At 61.6% G+C, this 15,393-nt stretch overlaps 1 protein-coding gene across 2 annotated transcripts; it reads right to left on the reverse strand.

Moving 5' to 3' along the window:
• Positions 1–2: 2 nt before the first annotated feature.
• Zbtb7b (zinc finger and BTB domain containing 7B) lies at positions 3–15,314 on the reverse strand. 2 transcript variants are annotated; one of them, XM_078027453.1, is made up of 4 exons: positions 15,255–15,314; positions 14,998–15,098; positions 2,489–3,648; positions 3–2,229 (listed from the first exon to the last, which is right to left on the reverse strand). In XM_078027453.1, exons 3-4 carry the CDS (start codon positions 3,640–3,642, stop codon positions 1,764–1,766), a joined length of 1,620 nt encoding a protein of 539 aa, XP_077883579.1. In that variant the 5' UTR covers positions 3,643–3,648; positions 14,998–15,098; positions 15,255–15,314; the 3' UTR covers positions 3–1,763. The 2 variants fall into 2 exon arrangements, with proteins under 2 accessions (XP_077883579.1, XP_077883580.1); XM_078027454.1 differs by having other exon boundaries at positions 15,272–15,290.
• Positions 15,315–15,393: the final 79 nt, after the last annotated feature.

Consider the following 15,393-nt stretch of genomic DNA (forward strand, 5'->3'; position numbering starts at 1 on the left):
TGTGAATCTTAAATTATTATTATTTCTTCCTGTCGCTTACACCCGAGGTGGGGGGGTAGGGGAAAGGGAACAGGAGAGGGGGGGATGCCTCCCCCCCTAAGGCACTGACCGGGAAAGCCGCAAGTAGGGAGAAGGGAGGCCATATTGTCCCCACTCTCTGGGGCTGGGCCCCAGGTCTCCCCAGCCCTGGGCTCCCCCCATCACCTGAAATGCTAAGATGAGGCCCAGGGCACCCGACCTCCCCTCCCACCCCAATATATTACATCATCACTTTTAAATAGATACAGGGACTGGTCCCGCTACCCCTCCCTGTAACCCCTCCCCACTGTTGGGGGTACCTGGGCAGCTGTGCAAATGGGCATGGGGGTGCACGGGAGGGAGGGAGAGCACCGGGCCCCTGAACCTGCCCCGTTAAGGAGGGGGAGGGGCCGCCAGGCCAGGGAGGGGAAATAGTGCAAGGCAGAGCCCAGGCCGCAAGGGGGTCCAGCACCCAGCGAGGAAAGGGGGTAGGTGCCCCGCCCCAGCGGAATTGGGTAGTTAAAAATCTGAAACTAGATTTCCACGAGACCAACAGACGAGGCTATGTACAGGGGCGGTGGGTGGGCTCAATCCTAGAGGAGTGGGGTCATTCTCTGCCCGCTGGGAAGCCCGGCTGGCAAGGGTCTGGGAAAGGGATGCCCTCCCCGCAGCACCGCAGCCCACCTTCCCAGCCGCCCGCCGAGCTGCGAGCGCGGCGCCTTGGCAAGGGGCGCACGCTCGCCAGCCGGGGCGCCAGGGAGCTAGGACCGCGGCCCGCGCAGGGCACGGCCGCCAGGTGGCGCCAGCGCGGCCGCGGCTCCCCCAGCCCCTCACCGGGTCCCACACCCTGCGTCCCGCCAGCCCGGGGGCGGCGTGAGTCAGGGGCGGCAGCGGTGGCGGCTCCGGCTCGCACCTGGGCGGGGAGGAGGTGGGGAGGAGAGGGTACGACGCCGCCCGGCCCGCCCTGCCCTCTGGCCCCAGGGAGGGAGCGGCGGGAACAAGACATTCCCTGCCCGGGGACGCGGGAGGGGAGGGAGCTGCGCTCCCGAGCTGGGCGGGGCCCGCCCGCTGCCCCCAGGGGCGGGCGAGCCAATCAGGCCACCCGCCCCTTCTTCTCCAGGACCCCATGACTCAGCGCCGCAGCAGGGCGGAGGGGGACTGGGATGGCTCCTTCCTTACAGGCCCAGTCCCCCCAATCTTTCAAGTTCCCACCTTGCTTTCCCCCACCTACCCTTCCTTTGCCAACCCCCTTTGCATAATTCTCTGCCAGGAAAAGGGAACAGAAACCAGGAAGGAGGGGTCTCAGAAGGGAGGGGCAGTCCTTCACCCCCTTACACAGCCAAAACCCCCAAAGGGGCATGGGAGGGGGGCAAGGCTTTGGTCCCAAGCCCCCGCCCCCTAGAAACCCGCATAGCCGAAGTGGGACCCCACAAATCAAATACATTATTGCTTCTACTCCCCAGGAGCAGCTGGGGACAGGGACCCCACCTTTACAATAGAGCTGTAAATATATACATAATATCATATGTATCACTTCTTGGGGGATCACCCCAATCTGGGGAGCCTCTGCCCCCAAACCTTCTCAGCTTGGAACTGGAATGAGGGAACCCAGAGGAAGGGGCTGAATCTGCCGCGCAGTAAGGCTCCGTGCCCCTGACCCCAGCTGCGCCTGTCCTGCCTGCTCCCACTGCTTGGCATGGGGATCCCCGCCCTTGTGCTGCTCCAGCCTGGCCACTCATTCCTCTTTAAGAGGACTCCATGGCACCTTCAGCCTGGGGCGTGGTGGGTGCCCCCTCCTCCTCCTCGTCATCAGGAGGCCCTGGGGTGGAGACTGGGGGCCCGGTGGGGGCCGACTGCTCCCAGAATCGAGCCAAAGAGAGGCGGAAGGTGTCCAGGTGGCCATTGGAGAGGTCGAGGCCAGCAGGGGATGGGCTGGCGGTGGAAGGTGGTGGATAGTGTGGTGGTGCGTCATCCTTGCGGCGCCTCCGGGTGCGGACCTCCAGGCAGTTCTGGCCCTTGAGGTGGCGCTGCAGGTGGTCCTCCTTGGCGAAAGCCTTGTGGCACAGGTGGCACTCATAGGGTCGGTCCCCCGTGTGCAGGTGCATGTGGTTCTTGAGGTCGTAGCTGTGCAGGAAGCGGGCTGGGCAGTGCGGGCACGAGTAGGGCCGCTCTCCCGTGTGCTTCCGCATGTGGATCTTGAGCTTGTCGTTCCTGGGACAGGCAGGGGGGAAGGGGCGAGGGAAGCATTCAGGATGGGACCCCAGGCCTTGGCTCACTCCTATCACTGCCACCCTCCACTGTCCCAGGATGCTCTTTAGGGCTGTCACCCACTCTGCCTTCCCCATGCCCACCTCCTTGGCTTTCTTCTGGCCTCTCCTATAATCCAGGAACCTACACATGCCCTCACCTCTCTGGGACCGCCTCCACTCGGATGGCATCCCCTCCACCCCCAGCTCCCCCTGAGGCTCACCTGGTGAAGCGAACACCGCAGACCTCACAGGCGAAGGGCTTCTCGCCAGTATGGGTCCTCATGTGGCGTGGTAGCTTGCCTGCCCCATGGATTATCTTGTGGCAGACGGGGCACTCCTGGGGCATCTGGGAGCGGCGTTTTCGAACCAGCTTATCTTGGCCATCCAGGCCTGGTGCCAGGGCGTCCTGGTGCAGGGAACTTAGGTAGACCATCAGGTCAGGATCGATGGCATCTTCGTCTGAGCCCAGCTCCTCCGGGGAGAGAGGGGGCCCGCCGCTCTGCGCTGGCCCGTAGACTGGGGGATACACCAGCTCCTCCTCCTCCTCTTCACCCTCATAGGTGTCATAGCTCAGGGGACCCTCCGTAGGTGAGGCGACTCCTGTGGGAGGGCTGTAGCTGTCCGCCAGCCCACTGCCTCCACTGCTGCCCCCTCTACCCGGCGCCTCTTCCTCTTCGTAGGTCAAGGGATGGGTGGGCACTGTGGGCGCCTCGGGTACTAGGTGGTTTGCTCGGGCCCCCTTGGTTTGCAGGAAAGCTTTTCGGGGCTTGCGGCTGCGGCGGGCAGCGGGCCGAGGTGGTGGCGGTGGCGGTGGCAGGAGTGGCCCCTGTGGAGGGCTGTCCTCACCATTGGGAACGCCTGAGGTCGTGGAGGTGGCAAAAGCCTCCAGGTACTGTCGGGCTCGCTCACAGTCATCCTCGTCTGGGCTGGGGGCTTCCAGGCCACTGACTTGCAGAATCTCCATGCAGGCGGCGATGACGCAGGGGATCTCCAGCAGCCGGGCGGCCTGGAGCACAGCAGGCATGTTGGCGCTGCTGGTGGTCAGTGTGGCCGTATAGGCAAATTCGAGCAGGGCACCCAGTGCCTCTGGTCCTACAAAGTCCAGCTCACACACGCCGGCCCCTGCTCCCCCAGCCGCTGTCCCACCGCCCCCGGCCCCCATGACGGCCCCACCACCGCCCTCAGTGAAGAGCTTCTTGAAGTAGTGGCTGCAGGCAGCCAGCACAGCCCTGTGGGTGCGGTACTCGAGGCCCTGCGTCCGGATGGTGAGGTCACACAGGTGGCCCAGCTGGCGCTGCTCATTCAGGCAGCTCAGGAGCTCGCTGCTGTGGTCCGGAAATGGAATTCCAATCAGGTCATCCTCAGGGCTCCCCATCTTCTCCTGTAGGGTCAACAGAGGGCGGGGTAAGTGCTTAGCCTTTAAGGGGTCCAGGGAGGGGCACCAACGCAGGCTGACACCCGCTGAGGGATGGCTACATGCCACTTTCTAAGTACTCGACGCCCATTTAATCTTTCATACCCTCTGGAGTATGGTCATCACCCATCACAGATAAGGAGCTGGGAGTCAGACAGGTGGAGTGACTGGCCGGGTGCAGGACAGGGTCAGATTCCTCGGGTGGCCCAGAGTCCACGCTCATAATCACTGTCACTCTGTTCTGCTCTGGGAGTGCAGGAACCCTGCCTTTCTGGCTCTTTCCTAGATGTCCATCTGTCCATTGCCCATCCCTTCGCAAGTACTGGACTGACAGGATGCTGGGTCCTGGGTTAGGAGAATTGGTTGGAGGGCTTTGGTGGCCTGGCCTCAGTCATTGGGAAAATGGGTAACAGCCTTCGTGATGGGGCCTCTTCATAGCCCTGGGAGAAGCCCATGAGGGAGTTCAGATTCCCACTGGACACCAGGCATGGCCAGCGCCTCTCTAAAGCATGTGGTACCCTAGAAGCCACTATGCAAATAAGAGGAGGGCTTCCAAGCACCGCATCTCCCTGCCCCTCCCCCAGCCAACAAAAGTTCATCTCCTCTTCCCAGATTCCCACTTCTAGGGGTCAAATGGGAAACAGGTCCCACCCCCCCACCCACATCCTCCCCTCCCCCATGGGGCCAAGGAGCAGCCACCCTTTGCTGGGGTGACACTGGCGAGGGTGCTTCCTGCCCCGCACAGATAAGCATCGCCCCTGCCCCTCCCCCACCGCCATGAGGCCAAGTTCCAGTCCCACCCCTCCCCTCCTCCTCCTCCTCCTCCACTAGCTCCCCACCCCCCTCCTCATTCCAGGAGAGCCCCCCCTCTGGAGGGTAGAGGTTCCACCCTCATCCTCCCTCTGGTCTAATCACAGGAGCACAGAAACGAGTCTCCGGTTCAGGCAGGCAGGGCTGGGGACAGCAGCTGAGGCTCGAGTCTGGCCCTCAAGTGGGGAGACTGGCTTCAATTCCTGAATGACCTTGGGCAAGTTATTTCTCTCGGTGTTCCACTTTCCAGAACTGTCTAAGGAAAGGGTAGGAGTGGAGGCCCCAAGGGCTCAGCCCTGCAGCCCTGACATTTTGTGGGTCTGGAGCAATTGGGGACAGAGTGGGGCCTGGAAAGAGCTGGGCTCTGGAATCAGCCAGGCTTGAGTTTGAGTCCTTACTCTGCTGGTGATTAGCTTTGTGACCTTAAGCAAATGATTTAATCTCTGAGCCTCTTTCCTCATCTATAATATGGGAGAATTCCAGCTCACCCTGGGGTTGTGGGGAGAGGTAAATGAGACCAAGTGTGGCCTAAAGCTTGACTCCATCAGTGGCGCCCTGACTTACACAGACAGGCCGTGCCAAGAAACCACCTCCAGAGGAGGCCAGAGGAGGCCAGAGGAGCCGGGTCTGCCCTCCCTCAAGTTAGCCTGAGGGAGCAGGGCTACTAAGGAGCCACCTGACCTTGGACAAGTCACTTCCTTTCCAAAGGAGTCCTATTCTTCATCTGTAATATTAAAGGCTAGCTCAGATGATCCCGAGGAAACTTATATTTTGTCATTTTGTTAGTGACCTGACACTCTAGCAACTGTTCACTCTGGCCATTGATGGGGAAAGGCTTTTTTTTTTTTGGGGGGGGGGGTGGTGTATAGGAGAATCAAGAGCCACAGATTTCCTCTTCAGGACAAAGAACTGCACCGTGTCTGCCTGCCTCCATGCCTGCCACCTTCACTGCAGCGCCAGCCAGACTCCTGCACAGAGGCTTGAGCGAGCAGCACCCACATGTCTAGGTACCCTTAGAGAGGCCACCTTCCCTAAATCACCTCCTTCTCTGGGGACCATCGGTCTTGGACTTGTCCCTGCTTCCTTTGGTTCTCTTGCTGCCCCCTTACAAATGGTACAAGTGGCACATGGCCCCAAGACTTAGGAACAAAAACTAAGTGGGTAGCAATAGTGGAAGCCACTTAAGCAGTAGTGGGCACCCCCCTGGACCCAAGTGGATCCCGTCCCTTCTAAAGAGGAATGGGTGGGGCTCTTCTGGCTGTCCATTGGCTGAGAGCTGGGCACCAGCAGGCACGTGGCTTACCCCATCCCTCGCCCTCCTTCTCTACCCACCCCACCCATTCCCGCTGCTAAGACCGCCTCCTTTCTCCCACCCCAGGGCTGGTCTCCTTAGCAACGTGGTGTGGCAGGGGTGCTCATTGGCTGACCCAGCTGTCAGGTCACAGGCTCAGGCTGGTTTACCATGCAGCTCACACTGAGCTTGGGCAAGGGTGGGTGTTTAACCCCTTAGGCCCAAATCTAATGCCCATGACCAAGAGGTAGCAAGGAAAGAGAAGCAGAGGACACACGTGGCCAGGAGAGGGTGTCCATACCTCCAGCTTCTGGGAAACTCCCCCAGCCCTTATCCAGGGCTCTGGCACCATTGCCAACAGAAGTGCCACCTGGAACAATGTTGGTGCCAACCAGGCCAAGGGGGCACTCCTGGGCCCATCATCTGGGAGGGATGCGTAGGTTGGAGGCCTCCCCCTTCTTTCTGCCAGAGTGAGGTACTGGTGCCCACCCCACCTTGGGCACCCTTCCCACCTCTGCATCCCAGAGGGCTAGTCCCCTGACAACCCATGAAAGCGGCCGATCCCCACCCAGCCTGGCATGCCCCCTCTTGCTAAGACCTTGTGGGCATGGGTGTGTGTGGTGTTGGGGGGGTAGCTGTGCCAGGGAACCAGGCAAGGTCTGTTTGCCTGGTAGGGGGAAGAACCAAGGGCCCCGCCCCATTGCTCCCCTCTTTCCCGCCACCCCCCCAGGCTCCCCTCACTGTCAGGCCTGCTAGACCGGCCAAGCCGGTGGGCAGCTCTCTTGAAACTGGGCCCTGAGTCAAGCCTGCCCCATCTTTGGTTGGGGGAAGACTTACGGGTGAGAAAGGTAGGAGGGGGACAAAGGTGAGAGCCCCTATCACCTATCCCTCAGTGCCCAAGGGCACCTGCCAGGGTGTGTCCACCACCAAGAAACCAAAAGGTAGAGGGCACTGATCTTGTCTTAGGAAGAAGGAGACCAGAGCTCTTCCCAGGAGCTGACCTCAGGCAGTGTCCAGCACAGGGCTGGGGGCACCAGGGCCAACACTGCTGGCTTGAGCTAGCTGAAGGGCAGGATAGGAGGCCCTGAACAGGGCAGCTGAATAAAGCTGGCCCCCCTTCCCCCCACCCTGGGGATTAGGGGAGTGAGGCTTAGTGTGGGGGGCAGCAGGCGGAACCAGGATTAGCGGCGGAGAAAATAGATATGGGCCTGAGACACGGGCACATGGAGCCCCCCCAGCACAGGCCTCAAGCCCCTATCCAAGGCTCTGCCGGAGCGAGCGGGGCCTGGCTGGGCTTCTCCTGGAGCAGCAGCGTGGGGTGAGGAAGGAGAAGGACCGGGCTGGGGCACTTTCCTGCTATGGGTGATGGAGAGACCGAAGGCTCTTCCCAATACTCCTGGCGCCTTGGCTGGTCACCCCTCCCCCTTACTTCTTTCTCTTTTCTACCCCCACCCCCCACCCCCCACCCCAACTCCAGCCTCAGGTTCTCTTCCTGTTTTTTGGAGCTAAGTTCTCGCACGAAGCCAGGGCTTTGGCCTGTGGCTTGGACCAGCGGCTGGGGACATGAGACAACCAGTCCAAAGTCCTTGGGGACCCAGGAATCCTTGTTCCCTAGCCTCCCCCACCCCTTTCCAGGGCCTCTGGGGGCCAGCGGCCGTGGCCATCTGGATTGCCCAGTTGGGAAGACAGGGTGAAGGAGCTGAAGCCACATGTCACTGGAGGATGGGCAGGGCTTCGAAGGACAGGTCCTCTGACCAGGGATGTCCCAGGCATCTATGGAGTTGCGCCCCCCGCCCAGCCCCTCGAATTTTCTGCATGCCTTCCCCATCCCCCATGGGAAGCTTCCCCCTCCTAACCTCACCACCCCCAGCACTCACACTTCCTGGGGGCCGAGGCGGGGAAGAGAGACCGCAAGCCACGAAGGGGGAAGGAGGCAAGGGGAGCTGGCCGCTTCCCGGCGCCCTGGGGGTTAAGTCCCCCGTTCTGGTACAGGGGCTCGGGGTGAGGGAGACCTCAGTGCCCTTCCATGTCTTCTGCCAACGACACCAGCTCTAGCCGACAGCCCGGGGCGCATCGAGGGAAACAGGAGGGGATAAAGATGGCGGAGGATGGAATGGGGGCATCTTCCCACCTTCACCCTCCGCTCTTGGATGCTCCACCATCGGCCACCCCTCGCTCTTGGCCCTCTTCTTGGACTCCACTTTCTGTCTCTTTGCTACCTTTTCTGACCCTCGTCTTCCCTCCAAAAGATTCGTCTTCCCTCCAAAAGATTCGTCCTTTGATTTCCTGGCTTCAGCCCTGGCGGCTCCTGGCTCCTCACCTCTCCACACCTGTCCCCGGGCCTCCTGCTGAACACCCTCCTGGCCTCTCCTTCCTTCCCCTTCCCTGACCCCGCTCCTCAGGCCTCTCCCACATTTCCACTGGCCCCTGCTCCAGGCATCTCTCTGTCCTCTCCAGCCATGCGCGGGGAGGAGAGGACAGAGGAATTCAGGACCAGGACCTGCCCTCTGGGGCCTGGCCTGGTCCTGCCAAGACATGGTTGTATTTAGAGTATCCACACTCGCCTTCTGAATGAAGCAGGAGACCAAAATTTGGGGGCCAGTTAGAGAGAATAAATGGCGGGGGGGCGCTGTACAGCGAGAGCGGATGTGGGGTGAGGGGGACAATGGGTGCCTCTCTGCTGTCAGAGTTTCCAGGACTGGAGCTGCTGGACTTTCCCCAGAGGGTGCCCACCCTGGGCTGGGCAGCTGTCCACTCAGACAGACCCTGGTCATCGGTTCTCAGCAGGGTCTGCGTAAGCAGTGCGAGCTCCCTCAGGGCCCGAGGAGAAGGCTCAAGGTACCAGGGTCTGCCCTGTCCCCCCCTCCCCCCAGTCTAGTGTCTCAGGCTGGGTAACCGAGCTGACTGGTAACCCCACACCCGCCAAGCCGCCGGCAGAAACCTGAGCCCCCCAGCCCCAGAGGACACCCCAGCCCGATCCCCAGAGCCCGGCTCCCTGCCAGCCTGTCCAACCTCCTGCCTGGCCCAGCAATCACTCAGCTCCAGTAGGCCCCTCTTCTGGTCCTCTGGGTCCCTTGGATTCTGAGGTCTCCCCACACACCAGCTCTTCGGACCCTCAGCCCCCTGAGCCCCCAGGGACGTCTGGGAGCCCTCTTCCCAACCTGTTTTTCAGTCCTTCTCTGACCCTTGGCCAATTCTAGGCCTCGAGCCTCCCCTGGGGCCTGACCTCCCAAGCCAGAGCAGGGCCTACTCACCTGAACGCTGAGGGGCCTCACCGGCAACTCCTCCTGGCCCCTGGGGGCAGCAGGTTGGGAGGGGCAAGGGGAGGGCCAGGCTGTGGGGGGGAGGTTGGGTGGCTGTTCCCCTGCTCCAGCTCCCTCCTTCAAAGGGGCCGCCCACGACCTGGCCCAGCCCCTCCCCCCTAGAGCCTTAACCCTCTGGGTGCTGTCCCCCTCCCCCCCCAACCTGGAGGGAGGGGTTACAGAGGGCTGGCAGCGTGGGAGAGGGCCCAGAGTCTTCGCTTGCAGTGCCCTAAGCCCCAGCTGTCCCCACCCCCGCCTGTCCTCACTCAGTCCTGAAAGGGAAAAAGGTGAGGGGTAGGAAGGTAGGACTGGGACAGTCCAGGAGGACAGAGGTGAGGAGGAGCAATGGGAGAGGCTGCTGGAGGTGGGACCAGGAGAAGGAAGAGAGAGGGGAGGGGACAGGAGGTAGCAGTGGCCAAAGAGGGAGGAGGGGAACCCTAGACAGTCAGTGCCAGGGGAGACAGGTGCCCAGGTCCTAGCCCCTCAGGGCATGTGGGATTAAGGGGCCACAGAGAGGCCCTCCAGATACCAGTGGGCCCCTCAGACCCACTGGGAACTGGCCAGGTTCTCCCCACCCTGTACTGGGCTGGGGCCTTCAGGGGCTGGGCAAGGCAGCACCCCGCCCTCCCCATAGCCTCACCCCAAACCCACTCACATACCACAGTTCCTTGCCCGGTCACCAGCCCCTGCCAACCAGGCCAGGGGGCAGCACTCATGCCAGCCCCCAGTGGCCAGGGGGACAGAGATGGCCTGAGGGGGACAGTCAGATGGGGGGAGCTGTGGGCACGGAAAGAGGAAGGAGCTGGGAGGGGGCATCTGCTGGGAAGCGCCTAGCCCCACCCCTTGCGCAAGCTGCTGCCACCCTGGCCGGTTGGGTGGGACCCGCCTGGGCCTGAGGGGCAACTCAGGAGGGCTCTGAGCCCAGAGATGGGTGGGCCACAAAATTTCTCTTAAACAACTCCTGGGGTCCCTTATTCTTGGAATAAGGGGTACCCAAGTGTCCTCCAGACATTAGGCCATCCCAAATCATGCTAGTCTTGGGGGGACTACAGAAATGTCCCCTAAAGCACCCCCTCCCTTTTCCCCCCAACAGCTGCTGGCTCAATGCCGCTGGCCTGCTGCCCCTCACCAGCTCCCGGCCCGGTTGGCACCTACCCACCAGGATGCTGGCAGTCCTGCCCTCCTCTCCCTCCTACCCCCCTGCTCCCAGCACCCCATGCCAACTGTGGGCCTGAGGTGGGGGAGGGTCACCCCTGTACCTTGGTGCCAGCCAGGCGGGGCCAGGCCCCTAGGCCCTACAGATAAGGTCCAAGACCCTGTTCTGAAACCGAGTCCTCAAGAGGCAGCACCACATGGGAATGCTAGGAGGCTAAGGACAGCCCCACGAGCAGTCACTGAAGGATCTGCTCCGCAGGGCTAGGGCTCATGTCTCTCCCTGCCACAGGTACCAACCTCCTGGCATTTCCCTGGCCCAAGCAAATGCTTGGGCACCAAAGTCCCTGCAGTTCTGAGAGCCCTGGTCTAGTGCCTGCAGCTTGCGAGGGAGTGGGGTGGGGCTGCTCCCTGCCCTTTGATCCCCATAAAGGGAGGGAACCGGCCTGGAGGGCAGGGGGCAGGGAGAGAGTTCATGGGGCCCCTCATTCCACCCTTGCCAGGGGCAGCAGGGCAGGGTGTGGGCATCTCTTGGGTGGGGCCCTAAAGTGAAGATGGGTTGCAAGTCTCAGCAAGGAAGATGGATGTCAGTCATGGATACATGGTGTCATGTGGGAATGGGATGGCAAAAACAAAGTGAGGGGATGCAGAGGGTACCCATTTTGCAACTCTCTAGCCTTGGCTTTTACCCTCCCCCAGAAACACTTCCAGACTCAGCCAAACTGAGAGCTGGCTCAAGGAGGACTACAACTCCCAGTATGCACCATAATTACCTTGAGTATACCTTGGGAGTTGTAGTTCCCTTCAGAAACCTTGGGTTCTCCTCTTTCCAGGAGCCCAGCTGATTGGGTGGGGAGGGTAGAGGACTTGGTTGTAAAGGACTGTTTTTTTAAGGAGACATAAGAGGCTAGAGGGTCCATGGAGGGGGAAAGGACCTCTGCTCCCAGGCAAAGTAGGAGGAAGGAAGGAGGAGAGGATGTCTGTTGAAAGGGGCATATGAGTGGGGAGGAGTTGGGGGGGCGGTGGAAACAGGAAGGAAACTGAAGCCAGAGACATGAGGTCGAAAGCAAGGGTTTGGGGGAGCCCCACTCTGAGGCCTGGCAGGGACTGGGAAGGCATTTCCCCTACTATTCTGGTGCCCTGGGGAGGTGTAAGAGGAATTGGTGATGTCAAGGGTAGCAAACTGGTGCACCTGTGGGGGTCTCTGGCTCCATTTGCTTGCCATCAGCCCCCTTTACCAGGTGCATCCCCATCCCTGGACCTGACACAGGTATTTGCTGGCGGGGCTCTGATGGCTGACCTGGTTCTGGGAAAGCTAGAAGGCAGAGCAAGGCTTCGGGGAAGGCCAGGCATGATAGTCAAGTAAGTGGGGGTATGTGTGAGGTCCAGCCCAGGTGTGAGGCCAAGAGAGGGGAAGGGCAGGGACCGTAGCTGCTCAGAGGCCTCAGAGAAGAGAAGCTAAGATGTCAATGCCTACCTCCCATCCACCCTAGGCTGTGGGACAAAATGAAGAGGGCAGCCTTCTCTGGCCTCCCTGAAGATTTTCTAAATCTAGCTTTTCTCCTAGGCTAGAACATTAAAGATGGCATCTCAGGGGGCCAGATGGCAATTGGGTATCTCTTCCTAGTGGGGACAGAGGTCAGAAGTGAGAAAAGGATCTTCCTTGAGAATACTTTTTCTGGGCTCCCCAAGGCTACAGGACAGATGCTGATAGACTCCAGCCAAGATTCTTGCCAAGAACTGAGCCCTGCTGGGTGGGGGGGTCTTTCTAGGTTCTCACCAAGCCCCTGACAGTAGCTCTATCCCCTTCCCCCCAGTCCCCCAGTCCCGCCTTGGCGCCTGGCCGCTTGTGTGTTGGCAGGACTGGGGGGGGGGGGGGCGAGGCAACTTCAAACTGTCCGGGCAAAACGTCAAGTTCACTCACGAGTTTACTCAGCAGAAGGAGGGGGAAGAGGCCAGAGCGGGCACACCCCATGCCAGGGTCCTATCCGTCTGCCTGTCCCCACCTTCCTCCCCCACCCTCCTCTTCAGCCCTAGGCCAAAACAGGCATAGGCCCCAAGGCCTGGTGGCAGGGCAGTCTTAACTCTCAGGAAGGTCAGGGAACCAAGCTGTCCAGAGGCAGGAAGCCCTGAAGCAGGCCCAGAGGCTTCTATCGGAGAGCAATGCCCTGCCTGGAGCCCATTCACTCCCCATCTTGGGGCTTTGGCCTTTGGCCAGGAGAACTGGGTCTCTCAACCATCAAGAAGGGGGCAATACCAAGCCAGGCCTCTTCCATCTGAACCGTCGCCTGGGCAGTGACTTCTGACCCTAAATGCCCAGTCCTAGGCTGTACCTCAGGCCCCAGCATGATGCCATCTAGGCAGCCATAGGATCCGAGGCTAGTTCTCTCAGCCTTGGCTTGGAATGGGGGGCCAGCACCCTATCTGACCTACTTCCCTTTCCTCCCCACCTGCTTTCATTCTCTGCTTCTCCCCCCAGCCTTCACTGTCCCCACCCTAGAGGCGCTCCGCCCCCCATGCCCGCTGGGTCCCCCTCCCCCACCCTTCCCCAGGGTGCCAAGTGCAAGCACACAAAGGGCCCGATGGTGCATTGTTAGCCCAGCCCCCGCTGCCCGCCGCGCCCTCCCAGGGCGGGCACTAGGCCAAGGAGGAGCTGGGGGCCCTGGGTGCCAGGGGGCACCATGGGGAAAGGGGAAGAGGAAAGCACCTGTCTCCCAGACACTGGGGTCCATATAAGCCAGGGCTGAGCCGTGATCAGAGGGCCCGTTGGAGCAGGCCTGTCTCCTTGACACCTGAGCCTAGTGGGCACTGCCTTCTTTCTTCCCTAGAGCCCCTTTCTGGTGGCATTAACCCCTTCCTAGCCCCTGTGCCAAGGCTGGGGGTGTGGTACCCAAGGGAAGGGACAGTGTCTGGGGGTGCCAGCAAGCAGCGTTGTGCCCACAGCAACCATGTAACAGAGGCACGCTGGGGGAGCTGGGGTCCCGGGGGCCAGGGACAGGAGGCACTGACAGAGATTTCTCCTTGTTTCATCAGCTGCTCCAGGGGGAGCCCCCTGCCTTTCTCCCCAGTTACCACTAAGGAGGAACACTGCCACCCAAACCTAGTCACAAATATGGCCTTCTCCAGGGCAGCACAGCACTCCTTATGCCCAATATCTCCTCCCAACCTGATGCCCACTTCATGCCAGCTTTACCAGCAGTGCCAGGAGGGTACAGGGGTGACCAAACCAGTTGGTGTGTGTAGGGCAGCAGGAGGTAACCCCATAATCCTCCAGGCCTCAGCCCCTCACCCCCAACACACACACTACACACACTCCCCCAGGGAACAGAGAGTTCCCATCCTGGTTTAACCCCTCTCTGCCCAATCTGGCTCCCCTCACCCCTGATACACGTTCTCCCTCCTCCAGGAATAAGTTGGGGGAAGGGGGAATAGCTGCGCTGACTCATTTCCATTCTCAGCTGCAGCTAGGGGTCTCCAAGGCATTCGGGCGGGGGTCAATTCAAGAACGCCCTCCACCTGGCCCGGAAGCCAGGATAGCCTGCCGGTCTCCCCCTCTCCCCAGCACCCACTTCCGGTGTCCCAAACTAGGTCAGCAGCGCTCGTTTCCTGTGGGTCAGCTAGCACCGGCGCCTCTGCCCCTCCCCTGCTCCGGACCCAGGCTCCCCGCCCCCCCTGCCCCCCAGGGCGCCCCGAGGTCTCACCACGTCTCAGCCGCCCTTTGATACATGGGGGTTGTACGGGGCACGGGGGGTGGGCAGGGGACCCGCCCTCTCTCCAAACACTAGCAGGGCCGGGGCGCCTGGGCAGGCACGTGTCCGGGCACAACCCGCTGCCCACGCTGGCCCCCCCACTCTCGCCCCCCCCCTCTGGCCGGGACACGTCGCTCTCTTACTTGGGGTGGGGTGGGAGGGAGGGGATAGAAAGCTGGAAATTGAAAGCGAAGCCCCCCACCCCTTTGAATGGCAGCCCTCGGCCAGCAGCGCACATTAGGTTCCACAACAACATAGTAGCGACCCCCATTCTGAGTAGGGGCAGGTGCGCCGGCGCCGGTGGGAACCAGAGGTAGGTAGGCGAATTCTTCCTAGTCACCCACCCTCCTCTAGGCTTTGGAAAGGTGGCGGCGGGACTAGAACCTGGAGGAAAGGAGTGGGATTGAGGGCCGCGGGGGGGAAAGGGGTCGTTCGGAGGCGGTGGCAGAGCCGCACTACTACTGGGGAAAGAGCCCGGCTCGGAGAGCGCAAGAAACCGAATAGTCCAGCCGGTAACTTTCCCCCAAGCTGCGGCTCCTCGATCCCCCACCCCCCATGCAACTGGCCCGGGTCCAAGCCACCGCGCCAGGGGGCAAGGGGGGGCGCGTTGTCCTAGTTAGAGTCCGTCAGCGTTTCCACTCCCTCAAGTCGGCCGGGTCTGGGGTCTCCGGGTAAAGTCCCAAGGAGACTGGAGGCACGCTCGGCGCCGCCGTACCCCCTCTCCATCCCGGAGCCGACAGTCTGTCTGGTCTTAGGAGAAGTGCAGAGAAAGTTTCTGGGGACCCTCTGCCCGGGGTTGGGGGGCGGCCGTGGTTTCTTCTCTACCTTGCCTCCCGGTTCAAACCAATCCCAAAGATCCGGGAAAGCAAAGAGAAGCGGACTGGTGGGAATCTGGTCTGCACGAGCGTGTGTGTATGTAAGGGGGTCCCACTTACAGGACGGACGAAGGACACTGCAGTAGTCTCGAGTCTAGTGGACCCCAAGCCTGGAGACAAAAGTGGGGTACACTCACCTCTTGGCCGTCGGGTCCGCTGGCTGGAGCTGCTGAGGCACAGGGTGTGGGGAGAAGCGCGTCCCCCGCCAGGCCCGGGGGCTTGGGGCCCTGCTCCGGTCCTGGTCAGAAGGCCGCGGTCAGTCGCTCGCCGCTCGCTGCTGGGGGGCTCCTCCTCCGCCGCCCTCTGCCTCCTCCTGCCGCCCGCCCCCCCTCGGCCGCCAAGAGCCGTACATTCACCTGGCTCCCACCCGCCCCCCCCTCAGGGCCCGCCTCACCTGTCCTGCTGTCTCACCTGTCCTCCAGCTTGCTTTCCCCCCATCCCTCCCCCCTCCCCCCGCCCCCGGCCACCCCCTAAACTCCCCCCCCAACCCTTAGCAACACCCTCTGTCACTTCCTGGTTTTTCACCCGCCCCC

This window comes from Ictidomys tridecemlineatus, chromosome 11 (assembly GCF_052094955.1).
Source record: "Ictidomys tridecemlineatus isolate mIctTri1 chromosome 11, mIctTri1.hap1, whole genome shotgun sequence".
Classification (NCBI taxonomy): domain Eukaryota; kingdom Metazoa; phylum Chordata; class Mammalia; order Rodentia; family Sciuridae; genus Ictidomys; species Ictidomys tridecemlineatus.

What these genes read in the sequence shown, in the direction of transcription:
- Zbtb7b (XM_078027453.1), bottom strand. Translation starts at nt 3,642, where the DNA reads ATGGGGAGCCCTGAGGATGACCTGATTGGAATTCCATTTCCGGACCAC. An exon ending in TGCGGTGTTCGCTTCACCAG is followed by an intron (nt 2,230 to 2,488) that starts GTGAGCCTCAGG and finishes TGCCTGTCCCAG; the next exon opens with GAACGACAAGCTCAAGATCC.